Source organism: Pantherophis guttatus, chromosome 2 (genome assembly GCF_059756535.1).
Source record: "Pantherophis guttatus breed Tessera chromosome 2, ASM5975653v1, whole genome shotgun sequence".
NCBI lineage: Eukaryota > Metazoa > Chordata > Lepidosauria > Squamata > Colubridae > Pantherophis > Pantherophis guttatus.
The window spans coordinates 171,585,474-171,600,394 of NC_142064.1; the positions used below are offsets into that span (position 1 = coordinate 171,585,474).

At 40.2% G+C, this 14,921-nt stretch overlaps 1 protein-coding gene across 3 annotated transcripts in view; it reads left to right on the forward strand.

Annotated features, from left to right (window-relative positions):
• The window catches only part of SHISA6 (shisa family member 6), a 333,085-nt gene that overhangs the window by 304,346 nt on the left and 13,818 nt on the right, over nt 1–14,921 (forward strand). For 2 of the 3 annotated variants that reach the window (XM_034407819.3, XM_034407813.3), the window contains exon 5: nt 8,634–8,696. The exons of the other annotated variant lie outside the window; for it this stretch is intronic. In XM_034407819.3, the coding sequence (XP_034263710.1) occupies nt 8,634–8,696 (63 nt within the window). The remainder of the gene's footprint in view (nt 1–8,633; nt 8,697–14,921) is intronic. 3 annotated transcript variants of the gene reach the window in all.

Consider the following 14,921-nt stretch of genomic DNA (forward strand, 5'->3'; position numbering starts at 1 on the left):
CCAGGCATCTTTAGATCTTCAAACTGCTCTGATCTTCACTACTTAATTAAAGGCCTCATGTTGCAAGCTGCAAAATCCTTAGGAATTCTGCACACCTGTCTCTTTTGCCACAATAAATTGGACTTCAGTGGATCTCAAGACCTCCAAGCCCATTATTTTTATAGATGCGAAGGCTGCATAAGATGCCATGTTCTTAGCAAAGATGACAGTGGTCAGGCAAATGGGATGGATAATGGGAAATTGTTGTCGGTTTAAAGACTTTATAGGGACTGGATTAGGAAGTGTCTCATTTTCCTTTGTTCTTTTAACATTTCCTAACTCCGTGTTCTTGTTGTAAGTGTATGGTGGCAATTGAAATTTGTTATGGAAGACTTTAAAATAGGACATTGAGGGTAGTGGGGTCTGAATCAGTGCAGGACTTGAGAGATAGTATGGGATAACTTGCAAAGCATGCAAAAGGCCTATAAAACGTATCCCCAGCTTTTAACCACCTTTTGCTCTATCTGGCAGTGAGATGAACACATCAGCCATTCAAACTTGAAATGATTTTTGTTTGGCCCTTCTGTTCAGAAAAAGACATTGCCTACTTATCCATCCTGTATCCTTCTCTCAGCCTGGATGATTTTCCTCACCTCTTCCTCTTTGGAGAAACTTTCTAGTATTACACAGTAAATACTAGAATATCTTGTAAAAGTAGCAGGCTGTTTTATAGCAAACTGGGAGCGTGGATTGTGACATTTAAAATAAGGCTACAAAAGAGTTAGAGCCAACATCAATGAAATAGAGCAGTGATGGTGAACATTTTCAGCACGGAGTGCTGAGAAGGAAGCGTGTGTGCACAGGACACCAAGCGCCAAAAAGGGAGCACTTCGCACGGGCACTTGTCACGGCCGCAACCAGGAAGAGGAGCTGTCCAGGGGGCATGCGCGCACCGGATAAGGTACTTCTGTTTTCCAGCGCACACATGCACGCCGGCAAGCAAGTCTTCTGGTTATGCCGTGCATTGGCACATGCCAATCAGCTGGTCGGTGCATATGCTCACGCTGGAGAATGGAAGACCACCTCTTCCGGTTTCCAGCACTGCCACACGCACAAAGGCCAGCTGATCATCATGTGCGCATGCGCACCAGAAACCTGGAAGAGGAACGGGTGACACCACATGTGCCAGGCAACGTGGCTCCATGTGCCACTCCGGGCACACATGCCATAGGTTCACCATCACGATAATAGAGCTTGAGATGTCATTATGGGGCAGTTTTCAGGTAGTTAGCAAACCAATCTCCTGGGAAAAGGAAAACAAACTCCTGGATTTGGGGGAGGGGGGAATGCCAGAAGAATGAAGATGTTGACTGGAGAGCCAAACATTTAAAGAAACATGTATAAATCAGCTTTGTGCAAGGCAATTAGCCCAACAACTGGCAAGACTATAAAAGATCTAAAACAGTAGCAGACATTTGAAGCAGATTTTTGTAGCAGACATTTGACCAACTTTGGTTGCAAAGAGCCAAGTGAATAATTGGAGGAATGAAGCTTTGTAACCTGTGGAACTCAGAACTCCTAACTCTCTTAAAGAACCCATGGGCATCACCGGTGAGGGCCCTCCCAGCCCCATTATCCCTGGGGCGTATGCGCTGGCAGGTGCCGCTGCCTTCTCTGGCTCGGTCACCCACACCCTCTCCACTGCCTTGCTGGCCTTTGAGATGACCGGGCAAATCGCCCACATCCTCCCTGTCCTGCTGGCCGTCCTGGTGGCCAACGCCATTGCCCAGAAGTTCCAGCCTTCCTTTCTTTTGGATGGCTTACAAAATGTTCAATGTAAGGGTCTTTCCAGTAGCCAACACTTACAGCATACCGCTTGCAATGGGAGGCGACGTCGCAGGTGCTCCGCACGGCCTCGTCGAAGACGTCGGTGCCCAGCACGTCTCGGGAAGGACCGGCCATGGCCGGGCGCGGCTGCTCAGCGAAGGGACGCCGGAGAGGAGTGCGGGCCGCCCATGCCGGGCCGACGCCGCCGAGGTCCCCTCAGAGCGCGACGTCGCCTCCTCTAACTAGTGCCTAAGGGAACATAAGGAAAGAAGCCCCACTTAATGTTGGATAAAATCCTTTTTTCAAAAATTTGCAAAATGTAGCTCCTTCAAATGCCCAATCACCATCACTTGTGAACAATTAATCAAATTCGGTGAGAAGAGCATGAGCACATGCTTGAAGAAGAGAGAAAAGGAGAGTGACTCTAAGTAGGACTCATTAAACCATCGGGCTAGGCAGAATTTCAAAGGCAAATTGTGTAATAGGATCCACTGCTTTATTAAGTAAACTTGAGTGTTATTCAGTGTAACAATGAGCAATGAACAAGCCCGCTGATGGTAGGGTAGGGTAGGGTAGGGTAGGGTAGAGTAGGGTGGGGTGAGGTGAGGTGGGGAAGGGAAGGGAAGGGAAGAACTGTTCCTGTTCAGCAATGTCTGAACATGTGTCAAGAGAAAAAACATGTCACTATCTTATGCAAACTGTTGTACACATCTGAATATATATATATATGCACATATGAAAGGGCATGAATATGTATGTGTATGTGTATGTGAGTTTTGTGTGTGTGCTAAGGAAAACACTTTTGATTGTACAGATATAAAACTTTTGGAAAGCAACACTATGAGTCCATCTGCTCAGCTTCTAGAAGATTTAGCTTGGAAGCATTGGAAATCATTATACTGTGGCTATTTTGGCATTCTGGATAGAGTTGTAAACAGCCTCAAATGATTGAGATTATCTCTCCTCCCCTTCCCCCCCCCCATTTGATATTGTTATTTGGTATCTTCTTCAGCCACATCCTGAGATTAATGTTATCGCTGGAAAATGAAAAACTCTATTAATCTTTTATTTCCTTAACTGAGTTTCCCCAAAAACAACGATGGGCTCTGCTCAGTATCTGTGTGGCTGCACATTAGCTGCTGTTTTCTCTGGCTGGCTCCAAGCAGCGAGCTTCTATTAGCAAAATTATATAATTAAATTCAAGAAGATGCAGGAGGATTGGCTACCATTTTTAACTGCTTTATTGCTATCAGCACTCTTGGAATTAGCCCATCGAAGTACTCTAGTGGGTAGCAAGACAGAGGAATATGCTGGGGAGTTTTGTTTTAAAAGGTGAGCTTTTTTAAACCAATTTTATTATATGTTAATGAAATATAACAGAGTAACAAAAAGATTTTAAAAGGGGGGCATGGGATCAAAAGGGAAAAAAGTTTAAAAGTGACAAGTAATATTCAGAGGAAATCCACAAAATTGCATTTAAGAAAAAAGAGGCTTCATCCAATCCTGTCATAGAACCTTATGTACAGATAATCCCCAATTTACAACCTGTGGTTTAGGGACCATTTGAAGTTCCAACAGACCTTTTAGGTTATAGGCAGATGTTGACTTTATTGCCTTTGTGACTCCTGTAAAATGTTATGTTTGACATCTTAGGAAAATAGAAAAACTAATATTCCTGATTTTGTAATGCCCTTGATTGGTACTGTAAACATTCTTGTTATTATGTTCCGCTGGAGGGAAGGAAGGGAGCTTGGCACTTAAACTTGAAAATATGGTATCCCTGGAACTTCAGGTAGTGGCATGGCTTAGTTTTATGACAAACAGAATTAGTTGGGGAAAATTACATGGTCTGTGAGTGATGTTTTTCATAAAATATAAAATGGTAGCTCTGAGATTACTCTTTAATATTATGCTGTTTTCATCCAGATATCAACTATTACCCCAAGATCTCTTTCTTGAACCCAATTGTTGTAATGTTTTTGGCCTGCAGGTTCAGACTTCTTTTTTAAAAAAATTTGTATGTTGCCCATCTCACCAGACTCTTTTTCCCCTTCTGTTAACGTGAAAATTGATCTAACTTTCTATAGCATTCCTGCCTCTAACTGCCATATACAAAATGCCTGGCTATATCAATACAAGCTAGTTTAATATATCTTATGGTGTTTGAACAATAAAAGCTGGCCTTTTATCAAAGAAATATAGATCTGTGATTTCCCATCCCCTCCTTGCCAATACATCACAACTTTAATCACAATCTCATCATCAATTGATTTTGCAGTTCCAAAATGTGTAATTCTGACATGGGCAGCCTTAGACAACATGTTTTGATTTGGCTGCATCTTCTGCGGGGTCATAGTACTTCCCATGGATGAAAGTTAAATCCAACTATTCTGAGAGCCAATTAATCTGTTCAAGCCAACAGCATGTGTGATTCAAGCAACTCCTTTTCTGATGGTACTGCAAAAGGATGGGTAGTGGGTGAGGCAGAACCTTTTAAACAAGGTCATCACAGTGGATGTTAGCCCACTATCCTGTTTCATCAGAAATGAAAGGACAAATCATTCATACCTTATCCCATCCTTCTTTTGTTATACACATGACCTCATTTACTCTTTATTTCTAATGTTTTCTTTTATTTTTCACACTTTCCTTGCACTCACAGCTTGAGAAAGTAAAGTGCTGCAGACTAAAACAATGTACGTGCTTCAGATCTCATTGACACTGAAGCAAACAAGAAAGTTTTGATTATAAGATAATATGAATCTATGTCTTCCATAACAACTAACTAGAGGCACTGTAAAAAGTACAGTGGAAAAAGTAGAATACTTGCCTGCATATTAGCTTATCGTAATATTTTTGTGCTGAATATTGTTAAATATATCTTCTTTATCTTTTGTTGGTGATCTACATGTAAGATATCTATGGAGATTCTCAGTCTTCCAGGTCATGGTTGTCCCAAAGGTGCTTTTTCAGGAGGCAACTGAACTTTCTGGTTTTGTTTTTGAAGATGTTTCACTTCTCATCCAAGAAGCTTCTTCAGCTCAGAGCTTCAACGAAAAACCAGAAAGTCCAGTTGCCTTTTGAAAAAAAGCACCTTTCGGACTACACGTAAGATACGTATATCTAGTCAAGTTCTATCTCAAGAGAACATGTGAGATTAGCTAAGGTATCTGGCTTACCCACATTGATTTCCTCTGTATTACTCGGTTTAAGACCAAGCAATTGGTGTATTTTAAATAGACCATGAGATTTTGAACATACAATCAGTGGCAATGATTCAGCCCATATGATTAGCCATGTTTAGATAGAACTTGTCTGTGTACTTCAGGATGTGATATTAGGGAAAGAAGCAGCTGTTTTAAAGAGCTACAGTCACATCTCTGTTTGCCCCAAAGCATCTGTTTCAGGAGTGAAATGCTCCCGGTAAGGATTGGATTGCCCGATCCGGTAGCGATGGAGGCGGGTGGTTCGGAGAACCGGTAACAATAATTCCTTCCCGCCCCCCTCCCCATGCCCAGCTGAGCCGCACAATCATCAGAGGTTTTGCTTTTGCTTGGTTGATGGACTGAAGCTATATGGTGACAGAGCTGATAATACAGTGGGAGGTTGTTCCTATTGGCTGCTTTGACAGACTGCACTAGTCCAAGGGTACAGGCAGCACGCACAATGCCCTCAAAAGAAAAGGGATGACACTCCCCACTCCCAGATGAGAGTCAAGTTGTACTGTCGGACACATTGCATGAGCTGTCAACAGCAAATATTGGATCACTGCAGCACGTGGGGTAATTGGTGCTCTATCCAATGAGCAAGGGCTTCCTAGTAAAGCAGGAAGAGAAATATATAATATAGAGATATATAGAGAATATAGAGAATATATAGAGAATATACTGTATATAATAACTTAATCCTTGTACTGGTTTATCACAATTAACTACAGTGATGATGATGACCTGGCCATTCCCATCTTTTATCTCTTCCTAAAATTTACATGAACATAATTACATCATCACACTGCCATATTTCAGTAGCTGCAGGAGTTCAGCAGGGTGGTAGAAACGTCCAGCTAAAATAGTCAACTTACCCTGCAGATGAAGTAGTAAAAGGTAGGTAAACCTACTATCCGAATCACTGTCAAAACTCACTTCCTCCATCATCCAGCTTGTACACATACAAATTAGGGGAAATAGTTGCTGGATGTTTTTCCCACCAGCAGGAAAATCCACTAATTGCTGCAATAACTTTCCCCATAGTAAACTGTTAGAATAATACAACTCACTGGCTCATTAATGAGGCAGCATGCAGACCACCTACTGTATGTAGACAGAACAAATTTATGCTGACATACAGTATGTGCCACCTCAGGGACTGGAGGAAAGCACAGTAAAGCAGCTGCTTGGATGGCCCTTTTGAATGGGAAGTGCTGCATAGAACCAAATACCTACCAATTAGCTTAATAGAAACTACAGCTTCCCAAAGCAGTATTAAGCTAAACAGGATTGGAAATTAGAGTCAAACAAATGGCTCATAGGAGATCAACTTTCTTTTCCTAAAAAAAAACCAACTTTGGAGGAAAAAGTTGCAGTGTATGATAGAGAGCATAAGAATTCTCCTCTCCTCCAAGATCCATGGCCTGGATCCAGATTTGGTTTCTGGAAGGGGTGGGGGGAATGAATGGAAGAATCACCTAGGTCTCCCTTGTAAGATTACTTTGGTCCTGATTGTTTTGTGAACCACTTCATCACTCGTGACTAGAATTGCTGATTTTGCTAAATAATTTAGGGTGGTTAAATGCAAAACTGCTCATTCTGACCTGGGGCAATGAGCAATAAAGGGGCAAATACACATCAATATGAGTAAGAGGTGGAAACATTTCGCCTTCAAAGATAAATTGCTGTATTTTGTACATTGCCCTGAGACAGATACTGTAGGCAATGGTTTATAAATGTTTAAACAAATAAATTAAAATACGTATCGATTTAGAGAGAAAGGCAACTAAGAAAAGATTTTGATAAGCGTTCATAAAATAATGGAAAAATATATTCCAGTTGCCCCATTCTATTCTTGCTTAATCCAATGTTGGGAGATAACAGGAGAGGTAACAGATCTTCACATAGCCCATTGTGTAAGTTGTGTCTTTGCTATTACAAGATGTACTGAGGGGCATCAACGTGGACAGCTTCATGTGAGATTATTCCTCAGATTCATGAAGAATAATGGCTACCAATGACTACTCTTTACAATGACTATTGTCTGCAGTATCAGATATGATAGACTTCTGTGTACCAATTAAATAGGAAATAGATTTATGAAAATAATGAAATTGATTGGTTTACATACCTGTTTTCCTCCCATCCATTTGTGGCAGTTCCAAAGGCAAGATGCCTAGTTCTTCCTATGGGTATTCAGGAGGCCCTCAATGACTATATTGATATGTGCTTCAGCCTTCAGATCAGGTTCAGAAGGTATTGTTGGGGAACTGGGGTTCAGCATCATTGCCATTGATCAAAAGAGTCTATCCTTCCTCTCTGATTTTAATACATAAAATGGCTGGGAGAGGTCATCTGAGACTTTAATAAGATGCACCACTGATATGCTAACCCATTCACCTTTACTATCCTTTGTTGAGTCTAAAAAAGGCAGCCAATAATCTTAAACGCTATCTAGATTTAACCACATGAGATAAAGGTAAGATTGAATCCCAGTAGGAGGAACTTGCTGTTGGTTACTAGAAAGTCTGTTAGGGAATGAGTTTCAATTTATTCCAGAAAGGGTTCCGCTGTGTTCAAGAGATTTTCAAGAGAGAGTTGGCAAGGAACTTGCAGGATTGGCTGTGTCTGACCCTTGTAGAAAAAGCTGGATCCACATATTAAGCCTCTGCTATCACTAGAACTTTATCCTGAAAAACAGTAGGATAACTCAGCCATCCTGTTTTTGCAGAACATGCCTTTGCTGCTGGCCTTGACCCAATATCCATGTATTGAACACACATATCTAAAGGGAAATACAGCTGGACTCCTTTGTGCTCCCTGCTATCTCACGCTTTGGAGATCTGTCCTTGGGAATGGTACTTGCACCATCAGTCCTTGGGGAGCCATGGTGGCGCAGTGGTTAGAGTGCAATACTGCAGACTACTTCTGCTGACTGCTGGCTGCCTGCAATTTGGCAGTTCAAATCTCACCAGGCTCAAGGTTGACTCAGCCTTCCATCCTTCTGAGGTCGGTAAAATGAGGACCCAAATTGTTGGGGGCAATATGCTAACTCTGTGAACAGCTTAGAGAGGGCTGTGAAGCATTGTGAAGCGGTATAAAAGTCTAAGTGCTATTGCAATTGCTACTTACAGAATGGACAGTCTGAAGAGTACAACTGTCAGGTTTCCAAGTGATGAAACCCATTCAAAAAAGAAATATGCAAAGTCCATCTTCCAAAACAAATTTCTTTTATTTAGGTAGACATCAAACTAAAATGGCTACACACATGTCAACCTTTGGGTTAGACAACAACCCTATTTCTCTCTCCTAATGTGTGCAATGTATGCTGAGTTTTAAAAGCCCTAAAACACAATTGCCTCTGAATATGGTTCTTCCTTTGCTGAATATCCAATTTGTAGTCTCAGCACAACGGGTGTTTTTATTCATTAATATGTTTCTCTAGCAATTGAGATTTTGAGAGGCCAACATGAAAGACACTTCCCCTTTGTTAAGCATTTTCTTCCCCTTAATCATGCAGAAATTTCCCATGAATAATGTGAGATATAATTATTACCTGCAGCTCTGTTGAGCCTCCATAAGCTGCTCCTTAAAAGGCATTTTCTTTTTATTGAATTTCAGATGACCAAGAGCAAAATTATAACCACCTGCTATTAAGTACTGCAAACCAGACACCGTCACATGGTAAGACAATAAGCGAGAGATGATCAAAGTTACCAATGCTGTAACTTCTCCCTTTCTGCCAGTTATCCTTTGCTGGTGAATTGTTAAACCAATGTCAATAGAATATTTTATGAAACAATTCTTGTGAAAGAAATATTTATTCTATTGATGGTATTGCATGACAAGTCACATTGTTAACAATGAGAAAATAAATACGACCTAGTTACTCATATCCAACAAACAAAACTATATCTAGAGAATCACATACCTTTCCTGCTTTTCAGCTGCCAACACTGTCTGCCTTGGTTTATAAAGACAGATGCAGCTTAGATAGGACAGAGTTTAACCATCACTGCATATCAATATTATGCTGATGGCACTTACTAAATGCAATCATAGTAAATTCACCTTCCACTATAACTACTATGGGTACTGAGTCTAGAGAAATGCATAGACTAGCTAGATTCATCTCCTTGGTTTTCAGAACCATGACTGAAATTTAGAAATGTTTTCCTTTTGTGATACTTAATATGGATGGGTTTGAGCTTCAGACTTAGTTCTTCACTTTCAAGTGATAAGTATGACAGATCAGTTGGTTGATTTATTGCATAAGAAGTGCTCAACTTTTAATAGAACTAAGCTAACCAATTGACACCTGGCTATAAGGATGAGTTTAATTCTTCAGGACCAGACTGATTAAAGCTAAGAGTTTTGCAGAAACTTTTGCAGATGTCATCTCAAAACCCTTTTCTATGACCTTTGAGGTGTTATCAAAGATGAATGTAATGTGAGAAGATGGGAGAAGGCCTAATGATGTTCCAATATTTTAAAAGAATAACAAGAAAAGCTAAGTAACTGTAGACAAATCAGCTTTAACATCACTATTGGGCAAAACTCATAAAATCAGTCTCTGGGCATTTAGGAAAGATGCAATGCTTGTAGGAGCAAGCATCGGTTTATCAGGAATAAATCATGTCAATCCGACCCACTCAACTTTTTTTTTTTTACAGAGTGACCAGTTTAGTTGGCCATAAGAATGTAATGCTTGTACAATTGCTTAACTTCAGTGAAGCATATAGCAAACTCTCCCAAGAATTTCTATAGGGAAGAGGGCAAATCAATCATAACCAATGAGTATACAGCAATGGTTCCAGCTGGGTAATCTTGGGCCAGTCACTCTCTCTCAACCCAACTCATTTCATAGGGTTGTTGTTGGGAAAATAGGAGGAGGAAGGTGTGTTAGATATGTTTGCCAGCTTGAGTTATTTGTAAAAATAATAAAGGCAGGATATAAATAAATAAATGAATACATGAAGCTTGTAGGAAGCATTGAGTGACAAATCACAAGGTTGCATTCTAGGCCCTGTGTTGTTCAACTTACTTATAAATGACTATGTTGAAAAGTTAGAAAATAAAGTATTCAGCTTTGCAGAATACACAAAGATAAAGAGAAGGGTTTTTTTAAACTTATTAAAAATAGCTCGCAATATGAGTCTGGGTGGCACATAACTATAAAACAAATATCAACAGCAACAAATAACAAAAAAACCCCTCAAATAATACACTTTTAAAGACTTTTTGCCACCTTTCATTCCTAAAGTGGGATTAGAACTCACAATGTCCTTCTTTTTAAGATGGGTCCTTAACCAATAGACTAATCTGGCTCTAACAACACATATTTGGGACATAACCACATATATTCAACATCTCAAAATGAGCCCAGCTAACATCCTAGCTCCAACACTTGAGAGATAACGATCACCTTATAGGATAGACGAGAATTTTGAGAAGCTGGAACAATGGGCAGTAACCAGCAAGATAATGTTTAACAGCAACCAGTCAAAGCCTTGCATTTGGGTGGGAAAAAACAAAGATACCATATAAGGTGGAGGGAGCATATATGGCAGCAATGCAAAACAGATCTCCGTGTCTTGGTGAAGCTGAACATGTGCCAAGAGTGTGATGCAGCTGCAAACAAAAAACAAAACAAAACAAAAATAAATGAAACTCCAACATAATTATAATGTCAAGATCAAGAAAACATTGTTTCTCGCTCTTCTGCATCAGTCAGACTGCACTTAGAATATTGTAGGCGTCATCCTAGCATAGAAAGGACATTGACAAATGTCAAACAAACTGGAGCTGATCCAGAAAGAGCGACTATGACAATAAGGGTCCTGGAAAAAAAGTAAGAGGTAGAGTTACAGGCTTTTGGTACGTTTAGCCTGAAGAAGAAAAGCCTACAGGAAGATGTATGATATTGACTTCAAGTATTTGAAGAGTCGTCATGTAGGAGACAAGGAAGAAATTGTTCTATTTTATTTCAGAAGACAGAATAGGAAACAGGTTTAAATTTCAAGAAGCAGATTTTGTGCAAAATGGTCATAAATCAGGTTTTTTAGTGCTGTTGTAACTTTGGAAGATCACTAAATGAACTGTTGTAACTTGAGGACTACCTGTAGTAGATTCCTGCACTGGACAGAGGTTTTGGCTAGGTGATGTCCAAGGTCCCTTCCGGTCCTTACATTCTATGATTCTATAACCCAGAGGTGGGTTTCAGCAGGTTCTGACCAGTTCTGGAGAACCGGTAGTGGAAATTTTGAGTAGTTCGGAGAACCGGTAAATAACCACCTCTGACTGGCTCCACTCCCATCTATTCTCTGCCTCCCGAGTCCCAGCTGATCGGGAGGAAATGGGGATTTTGCAATAACTTTCCCCTGGAGTGGAGAGGAAATGGAGATTTTACAGTATCCTTCCCCTGCCATGCCCACCAAGGCACATCCACAGAACCGGTAGTAAAAAATTTTGAAAGCCACCATTGCTATAACCTCCCCTTCCCCCCCCCTCCAAAAAATGTTGCTGAAATTAGCATCCCAGCCTCACCACTGAACAGGATCATTGGAACTGCTGGATGTTATCATTGAGCCAAGTCCGTACATTTTCCTCCTCTATGGGCAATGAGGCTTCCAGAGAAATTTATTGAATCCCATCATCCAAATCTAATAGTTTCATTTTCCCATGAATGTTTTTAACCTTTTTTGCTTTCTTGCTCCTGGAGTTTCTTGCACAATCCGGAGTTGCTTTTCCTCAGTTGCTTTTATCACTTACTCTGTCACAGCAGGTTCTGAACAAACCACCTACTTCAGTCCTTTGCTCTCAAGCTTGTAATATAGCCAGGGCTGCTTCTATAGACACAGAAGGATGATTCAGAGATTGAGACAGACAACTCCCACACGCATATACAGAGTCGCCCCTTCGTAATCTCTCTTATTGGCAGCTATTTTGTCTTCTTTCCCACTCAAAGCAATTTTCAGCATAGTATGCAACAATAATCGCTTTTCTTCGCACCTATTTTTTTCTTCCTTAATGTGTTCCTCCCTATCCTTTCATTGACTTCTTTACACCAGGAGAACCACTCTTGTCTGTATGTCTCCAATAAAAGACCCAACGGGTACTTGTTTGGTCATCTTGTAACACTCTTTGGCCATCTTGTAACACATATGGTACTTTGTCCGATTCATTATTTCTATGTACAGTTAGTCCCCGACTTACGACCATGATTGAGCCCCAAATTTCTGTTGCTAAGTGAGACGTTTAATTAAGTTAGTTTTGCCCCATTTTATGACCTCCCTTGCCACAGTTGTTAAGTGAATCACTGCAGTTGTTCAATTGGTAACACAGTTGTTCAGTGAATCTGGCTTTCTCCATTGACTTTGCTTGACAGAAGGTCGCAAAAGAGAATCATTCACCACCACCACCCTGGCAGGATACTGCAACTGTCATAAATACGAGTCAGTTGCCAAAGGTCTGAATTTTGATCATGTGACCTTGGGGAGGCTGCAATGGTCATAGGTGTAAAAATCAGTCATTAGCAGTGGTAAAATTCAGCTGGTTCTATCCGGCTTGGGTGAACCAGTAGTGGCAGCAGTGGGATGCTCCACCCATCTGCCTGGATGTCATCACATCCCATTTTTGATCCTCTGTGCATGCGTGGAGGAGGCGCGTACACTCACATTTGCGAATCAGTAGCCAAGGTAAGTAAATTTCATGCCTGGTCATAAGTCACTTTTTTCAGTGGCATTGTAACTTAGAATGTTACAAGTCTGTTGTAAACAAACTGTTGTAAGTCAAGGACTATCTGTACAGTGAGTTGTTTTTAAATCTATATATGCAAGGGTGTATATCTCCATAAATAAGTATATGAAGTATTACATTATGAAGGTATTATTTAGACTGGTATTTAGTTTGGTTATCACAACAAACCTCATGAATTGTTGCACTTGAAACCATTCAGTGTTTTAAGTGGTGCTTCTATAATACATTGCCTTACTTTTTTAAAAAAAAAAAAAGAAGAAGACTACTTGAAAATGAACTAGGTCATTTTCATAATACAGCAACCCAATTGTTGTCTTTTGTCAATTTATTTATTTATTTATTAGTTTGATTTATATGCCGCCCTTTTCCGGAGACTCAGGGCAGCTTACAATGCGTTAAGCAATAGGCTTCATACTTTTGTATATACCTGCTTAGTAGGGCTTTCGCCCCCCCCCCCCCAAGCGGTGTTCTTTTTTATACAAAGTCAGCTTATTGCCCCCACAATCCGGGTCCTCATTTTACCTACCTCGAAAGGATGGAAAGCTGAGTCAACCTTGAGCCTGGTGAGATTTGAACTTGCAGTAATTGCAGGCAGCTGGCAGCTAAGTACTACGTTTACAGCACTTAGTCCACTGCGCCACCAAGGCTCCTTAATGTGTCATTGTCAACAAAATTAGAAATATGTTCAGCAGCAAAGCCAAATATTTATGCCGAATGTGAAGTAAATTGGAGAAGTGCCTTAAAAAAGTTAGCTTCACACCTCCTTTAGTTTTCGTGACCCGAGTGCAGCAAAAGAAAGGTAATAAACAGGTTCTTTTTACAGCTATTGTGCTGCAAAATTAAGGACTAATAAGTAAATCCAAACACAGTTTTGCAATTTGTTACCCAGAAAAAGAACTGAGATGCTGCTCAAATTCAATGTGACAGGTTGCTGAGTCTGATGGCTTGTATGTGGTCTGAACTTCACTGTGACCCAAGAAATAAATCCAGTTTATACCTTCCCAGATTCAACTTTGTTTGAAATTCAAGTTCCAGTTTCATGCATTGTTTTGAAATATATTACTTAGAAGCAGAGTTCAAACAATGTATGAAATATTCTTAATTTCCTCTTCACGTTCCAAATGTTAAATTTTATCTGCAAATGTAACATTCAAGTGTTTTAAACTTCATGGGTTGGTTACTTTGAATTGGATACTCACTTAAAAATGCGGCCAAACACTTAATATCACTGCAGGTCATCTCCTGATAGGAATATAATTATCTCCCACATGTCCCATTCTGCCTATTCATATATCCACTATCAAAATCTGCATTCCAAGATCAGAGGCTGAAATAGAACAAGAACTAATTTTAGGATGACCTTAATTAAGTCACTATCTCAGATCACACCTGGCCTTCGAGTATATATAATTTTCCCTAGAATTTTCATAATATATAAACTTTGTTATACATTTTGATCATAAAATCCTATCACAAAATTCAGAGAAATGCAAATATGAAAGGATAATTGTGTTTCCATCTGTTATTTGGAAAACAACCCAGTTTACATTACAATGCAAATCAAGCTATTTTTTCCCCCTCATCACTCAAAAGTAGTTTCAATTTCATTAATGTCTGAAAATACGATGGTAAACCCAAGCTAGTAAATACCCATTCTGCTCATGACTTTTTAATTTCGCTCTCTCTCTCTGATTTATGGTCTATTTTGTCATAGTTTTGATAATGACCTGTTGGAGGACCAGAATGTTATCCATAAATCTCTTGAGTTTGAATCTGCATATATCTGTGTATATCTGAAGGCAGCATAAAGGGAGCCAGATTTTGGAAGGGCTGCGGCAAGCAGATGCCAGAACAGTAGGCAAGAGCTGGCAAAACATTGAAGAGAACCAAATTCCTGAACAAAGTATAGATAAAAGAGTTAAATAAATTGGCCTGAGTCTGAGATGGCCAGACCCAGAAAGGAGAAGATATTCTTGCCCATACATTTCCTATGATAGCCCCAGTATACGCTTCAGTGTGTATGTTCCCCTCTGCTTAATAGATGATGCTACAGATGGTTTATTTCTGGTCCTCCCAGGGCCGCCGAGAGGATTATTAAGTGCTGGAACAATACTAATATGGGCACCCCTGCCCACTCCTGTGCATGCACAC